Below are 13693 nucleotides of genomic sequence, written 5' to 3'. Positions count from 1 at the left end.
CCCAGGCCCTCCTGGAGTTGGGCCGGCTGAGGAGGTCACTGGGAGATCTGGATGGGTGGGTATCTCCTGCAGGGCGTGGGTGGCGGCTTCGAGGCCCTGGCACGTGTGTCCCACAGGCAGTTCTAAGCGTGGCTCGTTGCAGTGGACGCGGGGGGCTGTGGGATGGGCCGGGGGCGGTGGAGCTGGGGAGTGGGCCGTCCGAGCGCTCCTGGATCCGGCCTGGTGACCTGGCAGTCTAGCTGGGGTTAGCAGGATCTTGTGCCCCAGAACTGCGGGCTGGGAGGGAGGGGTGCGCGGTGCGGCCGGCCGGGAGCATGCGCCCAGGGCGGCCCTGTCCGGCGCATTGATCAGCTGAAGCCCCGCCCCTGGCCGGCAGGCCCTGCCCCAGACCTCCGGGCTCCTCCCCCGGCTGCGGCGCTGGCCTGGGCAGTGCGGTGCGGGGCTGCACTCTGCCTGGCGGTGGCACAGCCGCCCTCAGCCCCGGCGCAGACATGGACCCCTCGCGAGCCATTCAGCACGAGATCAGCTCCCTCAAAGGTGCGGTCCCGGGGCCAGGCCCGAGCCGGGGGGCGCGGACCACACAGTGACCTCTGGCTGGTGCAGCCCACGCAGGGTGGCGGGCAGGGTCTGCCATCCCTGGGGCGACACTGTGGATCGCTGAGCCGGAGCCGCAGGAGACCCCAGACTCGTCCCCCTCCGGGCTCCACCTGATTCGGGGTCCTACTGGGCTGGCTCCAGCGGCTCCGCAGCCCTGCAGGAGCGTCGGGGGCGGGGTGGCTGCTGCAGCGGCGGCGGCGGCGGGGCGGGGATAGGGAACCAGTGGGAGCTCAGCCTTCACAGCGGGGTCAGCCTCTTCCACCCCGCCCGAGTTTGCCGCCCACAACCTGGCGTCCAAGGGGCAGGGCTGGGCTGTGGGGACCACTGTGCAGAGGCGCCGGGCCGGCTGGCCCTGAGCAAATCCACACTGCGGCTCTTTGTCTTGGGGTGGGGTGGGGGGGGCTGGGGGCTGCCCAGGAGCCCTGACTGGTTGCTCTGGAAACCTGAAGGGGCCTGGAGTTGGGGGAGAGGGGCCGCCCAGTCGGACACCCTGGCCCTCCCCGTGCTGAATCAGCTACCGCTTCGGTTCCCACAGGGTGGGGGCAGGGGGCAGTAGCTTCCGCCCGGGGGTCGGGGGGAAGCCTGGACCCGGGCGCAGGGGTGTGTGTGCTTCGGGGGGCTGTGTGCTGCAGGAGGTGTGTGCTGCAAGGCGGGGTGGGGGTGGCGCATGCCGCAGGGGGGGCGTGTGCGGAGCTGGCAGGGTGGCCCGGGAACATTCTGCTCCGGGCTCCTCCCTGCGGCTTCCCTTCCCGCCTGCGGGCCCCTAGCTGGTGGGAGGGAGGGGATTCCCACCGAACCCCGCCCCCTCTCTCTGCTGGAGGAAGCTGCCGCCCTCTCCTGCCCGGAGCTAGGTTGGGGGAGGCGCGGCTGTTTGGGTGGCGGCTGAGTGGGGGTCAGTCCCGGCCCCCCTGCAGGCCTGTGTAGGAGAGAACCTAGGTCCACGTGCTTTTAAGGAGCCTTGGGACCATTTTGGGACAGTGTGGGTATCATGCGTTAGTTTGGTGGGGCTCTTGGAGATTTGGTGGGGATTAGGTTAGGGAATCACGCCAGGAAGATGCGGTGGGCCTGCCGGGAGGGCAGGAGGTCAGTGTGTGGGGGGCGCTGAGGGACTGGCCAAAAGGGTAGGGACTGCTTTGGGCACTGGGCTGAGCAGGCTTGGACCCAGCTGGTGGTGTTCCCAAAGCCACAGCCCTGGTGGGTGGAGGGTCCGCAGGTGCTGGTGGTCCGAGGGGCGTGGCCTCTGTGGTCCCTACATCTTCCCGGAGCCTCACCTTCTGAGGCTGGCCTTTTCCTGCCTGGGCCTGTTTTCAGAGGGAGGGAGAGCCAGGCCGCAGCGAGCTGGCCCTGCCGGAGGGCTGTGGGAACAGTGGCTGTGCCTTCAGAGTTTCCCCGCCACCACATCTCTGTGCACGCAGGCGTGCGCGTGCGTGTGCGCGTGTGTCTGTGTTTGGAGCCTGCACCGTGGCGCCATGGCGACGGCCCCATAAATCCGCCCCCACAAGCTGCTTGTTGGCCGCCTGCCGGTTGCTGGCCAGCGCCTCCCACCTCGGGATCCCCCCTCTCCCTCCCTCCCCCCCACCGCCCTATTTATAATCAGTTCCCGGGTTTGCTGTGCTTGGTGGGAAGGGGTGTGTCGGCTTGGGGCGAGCAGCGGTCCGGGTGGGGCTTTGTGGAGTACAGCGTGGGCCGGTGGAGTGTTGGGTGTGGTTCCCATGCCTGGACCCTCGGTGGGGGCGGCAGCAGGGACTGGGGGGATGATGGGTGTGGCTGGGCCAGGCCTGCAGGGCCCTACGGGGCAGTTTCCTCTTCCCTTCCCTTGGGCCCTGGCCGTCTTCTGGCCTGGCATTCTTCCACCCTGCAGCCATCCATCTGGCCCACAGACGGGCACTTGGGCTGCCCAGGGTGGGTGTCTGTGGGCCGTAGGGACTCGGTGACTTTCTCTGTGGCAGGCAGCATCTGGGAGTCTCTGGCCTCCAACAGCTGGGTTGCAGGCGAGGGTGGACAGAGGCCCCTCTGAGCCCCCTAGCCGGTGCTCTGCTCACAGGGCTGTGGGCTTGGAGAGGCCACCCCTCATCTGGCCTGGAGTGGGAAGTGTTAACTTGGGTGGCCACCGCCTCCAAGCCTGGTGTGTGGAGGTGGGGGCTCTGTCCGTTTGCCTGCCTGATGGACAGCAGCAGCGGTGCCTGCAGCCCGCCCGTCCTTGTGCTGTGGCAGCTGCCCCCAGCCGCTCCCCTCGGACTTCCTCAAGACCCCAGCTTCTTCCCCAGGCCCTAGTCCTCTCCGCTCAAGCCTCACGTCCCTCCAGTCCTGGCAGCCCAGCACCCCCCTTCAGATCCTTGTGAAGCCGGGACACCAGACCCACATCCTTGCGGAGGACCCCTCCTGCCCTGCCTCCCTTGCCACCCTCTTCTTTAGACTGTTGGTCTGTATCCGCCCCCACTCGCCCCAGCACAGTCCTAGGGACCTTGAAGGATGTGTTTAGAAACTGATGTCATTTCTGACGTTGGAGCCGTGGGGCCTGGTGGGGGGAAAGGGGCAGCTGTGGGGATGGCCGCTGCCTCTTGAGGTGCCCCCTACTCTACAAGGGCCCCGTCAGCTGTGGGTAGGAGGGGCCGCCCGTGCTGCTGAGTCAGAGGGGGCCGGCCCGGCATCCTGGAGGAGGGCGGGCAGCCAGCAGTGCCGGCAGGGATTGCACAGAGCCAGGCGCCGCGAGCCACACAGCCAGGAGCCCGCGCCCTCAGGCTCAGCACCCCAGCCTGCCTGCCCTGCCGCTGCCCGCTGTCACACCCTGTAGCGCGGGAGCCCCTCTCGGTGCCCCGGGCCTTCTTGTGGTGCCCCGCCTGCTGCCTTTGCCCCTGCGCTGCCTGCCTGGCTCCAGCAGCCATGGTGGCCGGCATGCTCATGCCACGGGACCAGCTGCGGGCCATCTATGAGGTGCTCTTCCGCGAGGGCGTGATGGTGGCCAAGAAGGACCGGCGGCCCCGCAGCTGGCACCCCCATGTGCCCGGCGTCACCAACCTGCAGGTCATGCGTGCCATGGCGTCCCTGCGGGCACGGGGCCTGGTCCGCGAGACCTTTGCCTGGTGCCACTTTTACTGGTACCTCACCAATGAAGGCATTGCCCACCTCCGCCAGTACCTGCACCTGCCACCGGAGATCGTGCCCGCCTCTCTGCAGCGCGTGCGCCGCCCCGTCGCCATGGTGATGCCTGCACGCCGCACCCCCCACGTGCAGGCTGTGCAGGGTCCCCTGGGCTCCCCACCCAAGCGGGGGCCACTGCCGGTGGAGGAGCAGCGGGTCTACCGTCGGAAGGAGCTTGAGGAGGTGTCACCTGAGACCCCTGTGGTGCCTGCTACCACCCAGGGAACCCTGGCCAGGCCAGGCCCGGAGCCTGCCCCAGCCACAGGTCAGCTGCACCCTGACCCCAAGTCATGAGGGGTGGAAAGTGGGGGTCTGGTTTGTCGGGTCTTGGGCCTGGGCCTGGGCTGGAGTGGTTGCAGTGGTTGGCCGGCTTGTGGAGCATTGCTCACACCAGCAGGTGGCCCCCCCCGTCCGAGGGTGGGGGGTGTGCTTGCTGATGGACCCACATGGCCCCTCCTCCTCGGCTGGGGATCTTGGGGTGTGTAGGCCAAGGAGGAGCCTGTGGCTGATGCCAGTGCCTCCCCAGGCACACCCTGGGGCGCCCCCTCCCCTCTCTCCAACACTGCCCTTGCCTTCACCCCCTATGCCTCCTCTCCTGTCCCAGTGACCCGTCTGCCCCGAGGCTCCTTGGCACCGAGGTGGGGCTGTGCGAGGAGGTGCTGGCGCTGGTTGGGTGTGGCCCTCCTCCAGCACGTGGCCCGGCTGCCTCCCCTGCCACGGTGGTTGATGGGTCAGGCTTGGTGTTGCACAGAGTGCCCAGTGTGACCAGTAACTGAGTGCTTGGCCAGCTCGGGCTTGGTGGTGGCTGGAGATGGCCCTGGGCGGGATGGGGAGAAGCGCAGGGTCCAGGCAGGTGGCTCCTCCGGCACGGCAGAGGCTGCCGGGCTGGGGTGTGGTGTGTGCTGGCCCAGCCTGGGGCCTAGGTAGGCCCTTCCCTGTATGAACCAGGTCCCACAGGACAGGACGGGTCCTGTCGTCCCAGAGGCTTCCAGAGACCCTTTGCTCTGCCCCTTCTCTGTGGCCTCCCTCTGTCCACAAGCACCTGTACCAGCAGGACCCAGGTGGACAGATGTGTCTCCTGCAGCCCAAGGCTCACACAGGCACTGTGGAGCACTCTGCCCTCCGCGCTGGCTCGGGATGGCCCGATCCCCCAGCTTGAGGCCAGCCTGGCCCCACCTCCCTCTTTGGGCCTGGCACCTGGGGAGCAGCTTGCTGTCTCAGGCTGAAGAAGGGGGCCTAGAGTGGGGCTCTCAGGGTGGCCAGGAGTTTGCCAGGGGTGTCGGGGAGGGGGCCCAGGGGAGGCCCAAGTTCGGGGCATAGCTGCCTATATGGGGTGCTGGGCGGAGCCCTGGTGCTGGCTGGCCTGGGGTGAGTTGGACTTATTGGGCCCATCTGGGAGGATCAGTGAGGCTGTGGGGTGGAGGCTGGCCTCCCCTCCTGGCTGTCTCTGAGGCCTCGGACAGGTTGCGTGGCCTCTCTAGCTCCTCTCTAAATAGACGACATGTCTCCCGACAGGAGGCATGAGACAAAGACCCAGCCCATGTAGCCTTCTTGCTGGCCTCTCCCACCCAGCACCCCTGCCCACCCACTCCCTGCTCATTTGGCAGCCCTGCCTCCTCATGCTCAACTCCTGGGTGTGGTGACTGGGAGCCCCTCCCCTCCTTTTTCTCCTTCCTTGTCCGTGGCTGGGCTGGGCCTGCAGGGCAGGCAGCTGGCGACAGGGCCAAGGGGTTGGGGGGGGCGGTGCTGGGTGTGGCTGCAGCAGGCAGAGCGGAGGGCACCCCTCCCCGATGGAGGTGACTCAGTCCCCCTGAAGCCACAACCGCCAGCGGCAGCTCAGAGTTTCCAACAGGAAGCGAGCCACAGCTCCGGGATGAGTCAGGGCCAGCAGGCTCAGACCCCTCTCTCCCCTGGACCTCACGGTTGAGCTTGGGGATGGGAAGCTAGGGGAAAGAGGAGGCTCGGATGTGGAGCGTGGCAGAGGGCCAGGGCTGGGCCTCAGGCAGTGGCGGGGGTCATGATGGCCCTGCATACAGCCCGTGGCAGTTCTGATGATACCTGAGACCATGGACTTCTCGGAGTTTTTTTAAGTGATCAAGCAGTGAGCTACCCTGCCCTTCCCCACTGCACAGCCGCTCCGTGGGTCGGCAGAAGGGCAAGGTCAGAGCTCGTGGGCCAACTGTGCGGGTCCACGACGGCCCTGTTGGATGGGCTACCCCTCTCCATCCAGCCCTGGCTAGGGAGCGCCAGCTGTACCCCTGAGGTGAGGCCCCTGCCCTCCCTGTGCCCTGGTGGTCTGCTTATCCCTGGGTGGGGCCCCTTGGGGCCTGCTGGCAGCACGTCTGTGTGGGAAGCCATCTGCCCACCTGCTTGCTTAGCCATGCACAGGCCAGGGCCAGACCCAGACGGAGCCCCTGCCCCAGGTCCCCCAGATATGTGGGGTGAACTGGGTGAGGCGAGTGATGGGGAGGTGGCTTCAGAAGCAATCAGGGAGGGCTCTGAGGAGGTGCCTGCCCTGCCAGGAGCAGCCTGGAGAGAGGGACAGAGGGAGGCCGGAAGGCCGGAGGGACTCATGGGAAGGCCCTGAACCTGTGGCAGAGAGTTTCAGTTGCTTGGTGTCATGGGAAGCTGTAGGAGTGTGCTTTTATATGTGAGTTTCATGTACGTTTCATTTTTTATTTTATTTATTGTTTTGAGATGGAGTCCCGCTCTGTTGCCCAGGCTGGAGTGCAATAGTGCAATCTTGGCTCACTGCAACCTCTGCCTCCCGGGTTGAAGCGATTCTCCTGCCTCAGCCTCCTGAGTAGCTGGGATTACAGGCGTGAGCCACCACGCCTGGCTAAGTTTTGCTTTATTTTTTTAGTAGAGACGGGGTTTCGCCACGTTGGCCAGGCTAGTCTCGAACTCCTGACCTCAGGTGATCCGCCCGCCTCAGCCTCCCAAAGTGCTGAGATTACAGCTACCGCCCAGTCCTAATTTACCTTGCAAATAGCGATGCTTTGCCTGGCTCAACATTCTGAAGGAACCGAGGATTGTGTGGAGGAGATGCCAGCTGAGCGCTGTCCATGCACCAGCAACGGGCAGGGGCCAGGCAGCCACCACCATGGCGAGCAGTCCACACACAGCACCTAGAGCTGCTTCTCTCAGCAATGGGCAGGGGCCGGGAGCCGCCACCACTTGCGCTCTACACGGAGGACACGCCTGGGCCTCCGACCTCCCTCCTTGATCCTCTGTGGCCCTGCGTCAAGGAGGACGCCTGGAGGTGGCCTGGCTGTCTTGCCCTTCTTCGTGGCCACAGGGTGCCCTGGGTGGAGGTGGACTGTGGCCCGGCCAGCTCTCCACAGGGATCACTGGCTTGGCCGAGTCTCCTGTTTACAGGATTTCTGTAGATCGCTCGCAGGCTTCTAAGGGGAGTTATGGTGGGATTTGATTTGCACTTCACTGGTCAGCAAGCATCTGGGTGGAGAGGTATGGAGAGGGGAGGCAGGTGTCACCGTCGCCCCTGGACACAATGCCTGGGGCTGTGCTGGTTGGGGAGGACTCAGGCGGAGGAAGAGACCACCTTTGGGGCTGAGGAACGTGAGTCTCAAGGAGTGGGATGGGGTGGGCAGTTTGGGGCTCTGCTCCCGCCTGGCTCATGAAATACCACTGGGCACATGGAGGCCTGGAATGTGGGTAGGAGGGTGGCAGGGCAGGGCTGGGCTGGTGGGGCCTGCAGCGGGAAGGGGAGGCTATAGGGTGGGGTCTGCTGGGCGGGGCAGGAACAGCGGGGAATACCCATGGGCTGGGGCCAGAGGGCTCTGGGGGATTGCAGGCAGGCCAGTCCCCTGCACCCCAGGCGGATCTGCCGGGCTGGTCTGACCCGTCAGTCGGCTGGGCTTCAGCTCCGCTCACTGACTAAGGGGTGGCTGCGAGGAGGAGCCGCTGCTACCAGGGCATGAGTGGGCCCTCCCTCTGCCTCCCACCCCTTCCCTCCTTCCTGCCTCGCCTTCCTCCCTGCCGGCTCTCGGAGCAGCCTGGCCCGTGCGGCCGCCATGGACAGGTACAGCATGGAGGAGCTGATTCGGCTGGGCCAAGGTAGGGCAGGCAGAGGGGGGGCTGTGGGAGGCAGAGGATGGGGAGCCAGGGACCAAGGCCTCCGGCTAAGCAGGGCCACAAGGGGGCCGGGGCCGCCCCTGGCAGAGCTGTCTCCCTGTTGCCCACAGTTCTGTGCCGTCAGACGCCTGAATCTGGGATGCAGGGATAGGCACGGCTCCCTCTTGGAGCCGCCCCAGGGGTGTGTGTGATGTGTGTCCCGGAAGCACAGGCCCGTCCGGGCCTCCGTGGAGTGGTAGAAGAACTGCCCGCTGCCAGCCTGGGGCACTCCTGCCTCCAGGAGCTGGTTCTCACCCAGGCTGTTGAGTCAGGCTCCTCCGAGGCTTCCCCAGCCTGTGGCAGGGAGTGGGCTGAAACGTCCAGCCTGTCGGCCCCTGCCTACTGCTGGCCAGATGCCGTCCTGGGCTCAGCTGGGAGTTGGGCCGTCTCTGGCATGCCTCTGGGGCAGCAGGTATCCCTGACCCTCAGGGCTGCCTGGGCCCGCCCAACCCCTGGCCACCCAGAGCGGGCCACTGCAGGCATTTCCCTCAGCCACACGTTTTTGAGGTGTGGGGCTGGGGTGGGCCCGGCCCTCTTGTTGTCCCTGGGCTTCCCAGCATGGACTGGGGTGTCCTGCCTAGTGGGCCGGGGCCAGGCTGGTTCACTGTGCCTTGCTGTGGGCTGAAGTGACTACAGTGGAGGCCACCTGGGCTCAGATGGCAGCGTGCAGGACGGCGGGCGGCGCCTCAGGCTCCTCGTCAGTATGACGTGTTCATGGTATAGGACCTCATGGGTTTTGCTGAGGGTTCCATGTGGTGCCAGGAGCGACGCTGTGGGATGGGGTAGACCATCAACGCGCATTCTGCTGGGCTTGAGGGGTGTGCCCAGCAGACGGGGGTTCCAGGGAGAGGAGCGGGACTGTGCATGCCCCACGTCCTGTTTCCCCGGCTGCACTGGGATCTGATCTGCATAGGATATGCTATGGGCCTGCCTGTGACCAGGCCCTCTGACCCAGGCCTTCCACAGAGCAGGGCTTTGGGGCTCCTGGGTGGAGCCAGGCCAGTCTTCTGCTGTGGCCCAGGAGAGGCGTCTCCATCCCAGATCCCTGGGACCCCAGGAGAGGCTGTGCTGTGGGGCAGGCGCTGGCCTGGGTGGCCTGAGCCCTGATTTCGGGCTGCCTGGGTGTCTGGCCCATGCGTGACCTTGGGGTGGCTGTCCCGGCCACCCGTGGGGCCAGGTGCTGCGTGGAGTGACCTGCGCAGGGCCCTCTGGGAGATCCCCTGGGTGGGCAGGGCAGGTGGGTGGGGACTGCACCCCGTCCTGCAGGGACGTGAGCCTGCGCCCCCCTGCGCCCTGCTGTATTGTATTGGAACCCTCCGTGGGAGCTGGGGGACCGAGGTGTCGGGTGGCATCTCCCAGCCAGACCTGACTGCAGCGGGGCCTGGGTGCCCTCGCGCCGCACGTCATGTTCTAAGTCTGGGTGGTGACGGTCCTCGCGCGCCCTCCTCAGATATTTATATCCCCTGGGTCCCTGCCCACCGCCCCTCCCCCACAAGCTGCTGCTGACGGCGGCACGGCGTGCCCTCCTCCCACCCGACGCTGCAGCTGGTGGCTTGTGCCTCCTCCGAGGGGCCTGTGACCTCCCACACCCCTGGCCCGCGCTGTCTGCCCCGTGGGCTCCTGCCACCATCCCCGATGAAGATCGTGCCCGGTAGGTGGGCAGCCCTTGAAAGCCTTGTGAAATCCCGGCCCCTTGCTGGGGACAGGAGCCAGAGGGCTGGGGCTGAGGCTGGAGGCCAGGGGCTCTGTCCCTTGCCCTGCACGCAGCCTGCCTCGTGCGCCCTCACCTAGACCCCCTCAGCCCCAGTCTCACTCGGGGGGCGCTGGGGATGGTGAGGAGGGCGAAGTGAGGGAGCTGCAGGCTTGGGTTGGGGGCTCTGGCATCCCTCCATGCCAGCCGGCTCTCCCCAGAGGGCAGCCTTGGAGGCGGCGTGGGCTGCTCAAGGCCCCTCTTCTGGTGGGGACAGCAGGGGGAGGCTGGGAGGGAGGGAGGGTGTGTGCTGAGGCTGTGGGCAGTGCTGGGGGGCTGCAGCTTGGCCAAGCGTGCGGCTGGCCCCTCCTCCCGGCGGGTGTGGCTGCGGGGACGCAGGGGTTAAGGCCAGCTAACCTTGAGCGTCAGTAGCTCTGCGCAGGGACAGCTGAGCCGGCCGGGTAGGGAGCGAGGGTGGGGAGGTGCCGAGGGCCGGACCGGCGGAGGGAGGAGAGAAGGCGGGCGGGAGCTGTCGTGGGGCTGCCGCCGCGTGTGGGGCGGTCCTGCGGGCAGGGCAGGCTCCGGTCCTGGCGCTCCCCCTCGCTCACCCTGCATGCAGGGAGGGGGCTGTCTAGCCTGGAGCAGCCGGTTCCCAGCGCAGGAAGGGCAGCCCTGGCGGTTCTGTGTGGTGGCCATGGAGCCCTCAGGCAGCCTGTTTCCCTCCCTGGTGGTTGTGGGCCATGTCGTCACCCTGGCCGCTGTGTGGCACTGGCGCAGGGGACGTCGGTGGGCACAGGACGAGCAAGGTAAGCCCGACTGGTGGCTGCCAGGGACTCGGGGCGGGGCAGAGGGGCCGCCTGCCTCCCGCCCCTTCATTCCCTGTGCCCTCCTCTTCCTGTTTCCAAGCTGCATGTCAGTGTAAGCAGTGTTGCCCCCCGCCCCACCCTGCAGTGTAGACCCTGACCCTGCTGCAGCCCCAGGGCGGGGCGGGCTCTGCGGTGGCCCTCAGCCTGCAGCCTGTGCTGGGAAGGAGGGTGGAAGGGGAGGCCGGCAGGGCAGGAGCCTGTGGCAGCCGCCGTGGCAGGGACAAGTGGGGCAGGTGCCAGTCGGGCCATCACTGAAGTAGAGGTGGCTCCCTGCCCACAGAGCAGGGGGTGGAGCCGCACACAGGTGAGGCAGATGCCCTCAGGCCCCACAGGGGGTGGGGGCAGCCAGGCTGTGCCCTGCCCTCCCTGCTCAAAGTCACCAGCTCCTGGGCTGTGGTCCCAGGTGGCAGCTGTGCCCAGCGCAGGATGGGGTGGGCTGGAGTGAATGGAGCCTGGGGCGGGGCCCTGGGGATTGGGCAGCTTCAAGCATGGGCTTCTGGCCAGAGGGACTGCCTATCGGGGACCTGGCCGGCTGGACCTCTCCTGCAGTGAGGGCGCTGCCTGGCTCAGCTCCTCTGCTGGATCCCCGGACTTGAGATGAGTCAAGATGGGGCTTCTAGGCGTGGAGCTGGGGACGCTCGGAGCTGCCGGGGACTCAGCTGCCAGGATGGGACTTGGGCTGAGGGCTTCTTCCCCATCCATGTTTTTGGCCGGGAACCAGACACTGTCCCTGCCTCCCCACCTCAGCCCACAATTGCCCCCTTCGGCCACGGTCCTGGCTCACAGGATACCTCTACTCCCAGGTGGTGCCAGACGTGGCTCAGCCCCTCGGTTCTGCCCCTAGCATTGTCTGCCCACCACCTGGCCCCATGCCCTGCCTTCCTCCCTGGGCCCCACAGTGCCATCCTGCTGGGAGGCCCCTCCCATGCCGCCGCAGTCGCGGGGCAGCCTCCCAGCCCGGCCCGTGGGTTGGGGCGCGGCTTCCTGGCTGCGCTGGGCGGGGCTGTGCGCCAGGGGCAGGTTCTTTGGGTCCGGGCCTGACTCCCGCAGTGGGCGGATTGTGGGGGGAGGTGGAAGAGGTGGGGAGCCAAGCCGGCGGCCTCACAGCGTGGGCTGGAAGCAGAGGCGCAGCCGCGGTCCAGCTCCCCGCACTGTCCGGGGTTCGAACCGGTGCTCAGGCCGTGACCGGCATGGCGGGGGCGGGGGGCGCCTTTGCCTCGCCGAGGGAGGTCTTGCTGGAGCGGCCGTGCTGGCTGGACGGGGGCTGCGAGCGGGCCCGCAGGGGCTACCTCTACCGGCAGCTGTGCTGCGTAGGTGGGTGCGGTGGCGTGGGCGTCGCTCTCACCTGGTGGGGCTTGGTCTCTGCTGGGAACCGGCGCCCGGCCTGGGACGGGGGTGGTGCCTTGGCCAGGTGCAGCCTTGCCCCCTGAACTCCGGAAACACCTGGGGAAGAAGGCGGGGCGATATTCCCCTACCCCCATTTGTTTGTCTCTAGAGAAGGGGCCGGAGGGGGCGGGGCTGGCGTACTCCCAGCTGCTTCACGTCAGCCTGGGCTTTGGCCCGGATTTCCAGGACACGGGGGAGGGACCTCGGAGGTGCTGAAGGCGGGGCTCCAGGCCTTCTGTGGACTTGCTGCAGTCCTGGGCCAGTGGGATTCCCTTCCCAGTCTTGGGGTTTCCATCCTAGGGCTGTCTCCACTAGCGGCGGGACCTCAGCCATAGCATCCACACCTATAAAACGGGGGGGGGGGGGGGGGCCCCCCTCAGAGGGCCATGGCAGTGCCTGTCGTGAGGGACCCTGGGCTGGCAGCCGAGGGTCAGCCGCCCTGGACAGCACAGGTGTCAGGCAGGTGTGCAGAGGCACCTGAGCGGGGGTGTTCTGGGTACGTCCCAGGTGGGAGAGCCAACTGAGCCACAGCTGTAGAGGGTGGGTGTGGCTTGGCTGGGTAGGGCGGTGGGGAGGGGGTGTCTGTTGGTTTTAGGGTCAGAATAGGAGGAATGGGGCATTCATGGTAGGGATCAAAGGGGCAGGCTGGGCTGGTAGGGAGGAGAGGTGATGACGAGGGAAGAGCTCAGAGCAAAGAGGCACCCAGAGGCAGGAAGTGGGGAAGGGAAACTCGAGCCAGGCTTGGGAGGTAGAGGCCCCTGACTGAGCCCCCAGCTCACCCAGCCCCAGCCCTGCCCCACCCCCAGCCCTTCTCCCCACCCTGCCCCTTCCCTTCCCTGAGCCCCTGCCCCATTCTTGTCCCTGGCCCGGCCCAGGGTGGCATCTTTGGAGGCCTGTTAGTGGCAGGGAGAAGGCTGGAACAGGGGCCTGACTAGGGTGGGGCCCACGCGGGTCCTGGACCTTGGCCCCGGCTCCCGGTTTCCAGCTGTCCTGGACTCCCTGTGCCCACCTCCTTGGCTGTTCCGGGATCTCACGCTGTGCCCCTCAGCAGAGTGGCAGCCCCGTTCCGCAGGCAGGAGCCACGTGGTCACGGCCGGGCCCCCAGAGCCCCACTCCCAGCAGGCGCCGTGCTTGGCCTCAGGATAGCTGCTGGGCCCCAGGCTTCTGAAGAGGCAGACCGTGTTTCCAGAGGCTTTGGACCCAGGGACGAGTGGCAGAGGTGTGGGGTGCGGGGTGCCCTTGGGCACACGACTGGAGGCGCTGATCAGTACGGGGTCAGATTTTGGTTTGGGGGCTTCTGTGACTCCTGAGGTTCTGGAGGCTGCTGGGCCAGACAGAGCAAGAGGGTCACCCTGAATCTCACGCCAGGCTCAGAGTCCATGCATGGAGACCAAGGGGTGTCTTTGCGGGGTGGGGTGTAAGACGTGGCAGAGCCCTGGGGGCGGACCATGCCCCTTGGCGTGGGGGCTTCCTCATCTCTGAGGGGTTTGGGCCCCCCCTCACGGCCTCACAGGCAGTAGGAATGGGGTGGGGTGAGCTCTTCCCAGAACCGAGGCCTGAGTGCAGCTCCCAGCTGGACCGAATCTGCCTGATGTACGGCTGGAACATTCTTGTGGTTGGGGCGGCGCATTCTTTCCTATGGTGGTCGGGTGGGCTGGGCAGGCCCAGAAGCTGGCCAGAGGCAGCTCCGCCCCAGACCCCAGGGAGCCAGAGGCCTCAACCAGCACAGGCCCTTTGCCCTTTACCCTTTACAGCAGGAGGCTGCTTCCCTTGAGCCCCACCCAGCTGCAAACAGCATCCCCCACCCCTGGGGTCGCCCAGGTCCTGCCTCAGGTGTGGCTTCCCCTCCGTGAGTCACAGGCCTGGGCCCCCTCCCCAT

The 13693-nt window shown here is 67.0% G+C and overlaps 1 protein-coding gene across 7 annotated transcripts in view; it reads left to right on the top strand.

The window, feature by feature from the left end:
- The window catches only part of PLEC (plectin), a 61689-nt gene that overhangs the window by 23185 nt on the left and 24811 nt on the right, over nt 1-13693 (top strand). The window contains exon 1 of one of the 7 annotated variants that reach the window (XM_026449701.1): nt 434-537. The exons of 2 other annotated variants lie outside the window; for them this stretch is intronic. In XM_026449701.1, coding sequence (XP_026305486.1) covers nt 492-537 — 46 coding nt within the window. In that variant the 5' untranslated portion in view covers nt 434-491. Of the gene's footprint in view, nt 1-433; nt 538-3465; nt 4004-10139; nt 10369-11483; nt 11743-13693 lie in introns of those variants that run through there. 4 more of the 7 variants (XM_026449695.1, XM_026449694.1, XM_026449698.2 and 1 more) reach the window with 4 other exon arrangements.

Source organism: Piliocolobus tephrosceles, chromosome 7 (assembly GCF_002776525.5).
Source record: "Piliocolobus tephrosceles isolate RC106 chromosome 7, ASM277652v3, whole genome shotgun sequence".
Classification (NCBI taxonomy): Eukaryota; Metazoa; Chordata; class Mammalia; order Primates; family Cercopithecidae; genus Piliocolobus; species Piliocolobus tephrosceles.
Note: the sequence above shows the minus strand (reverse complement) of the source record. Positions and strands in the feature narration are given on the sequence as shown.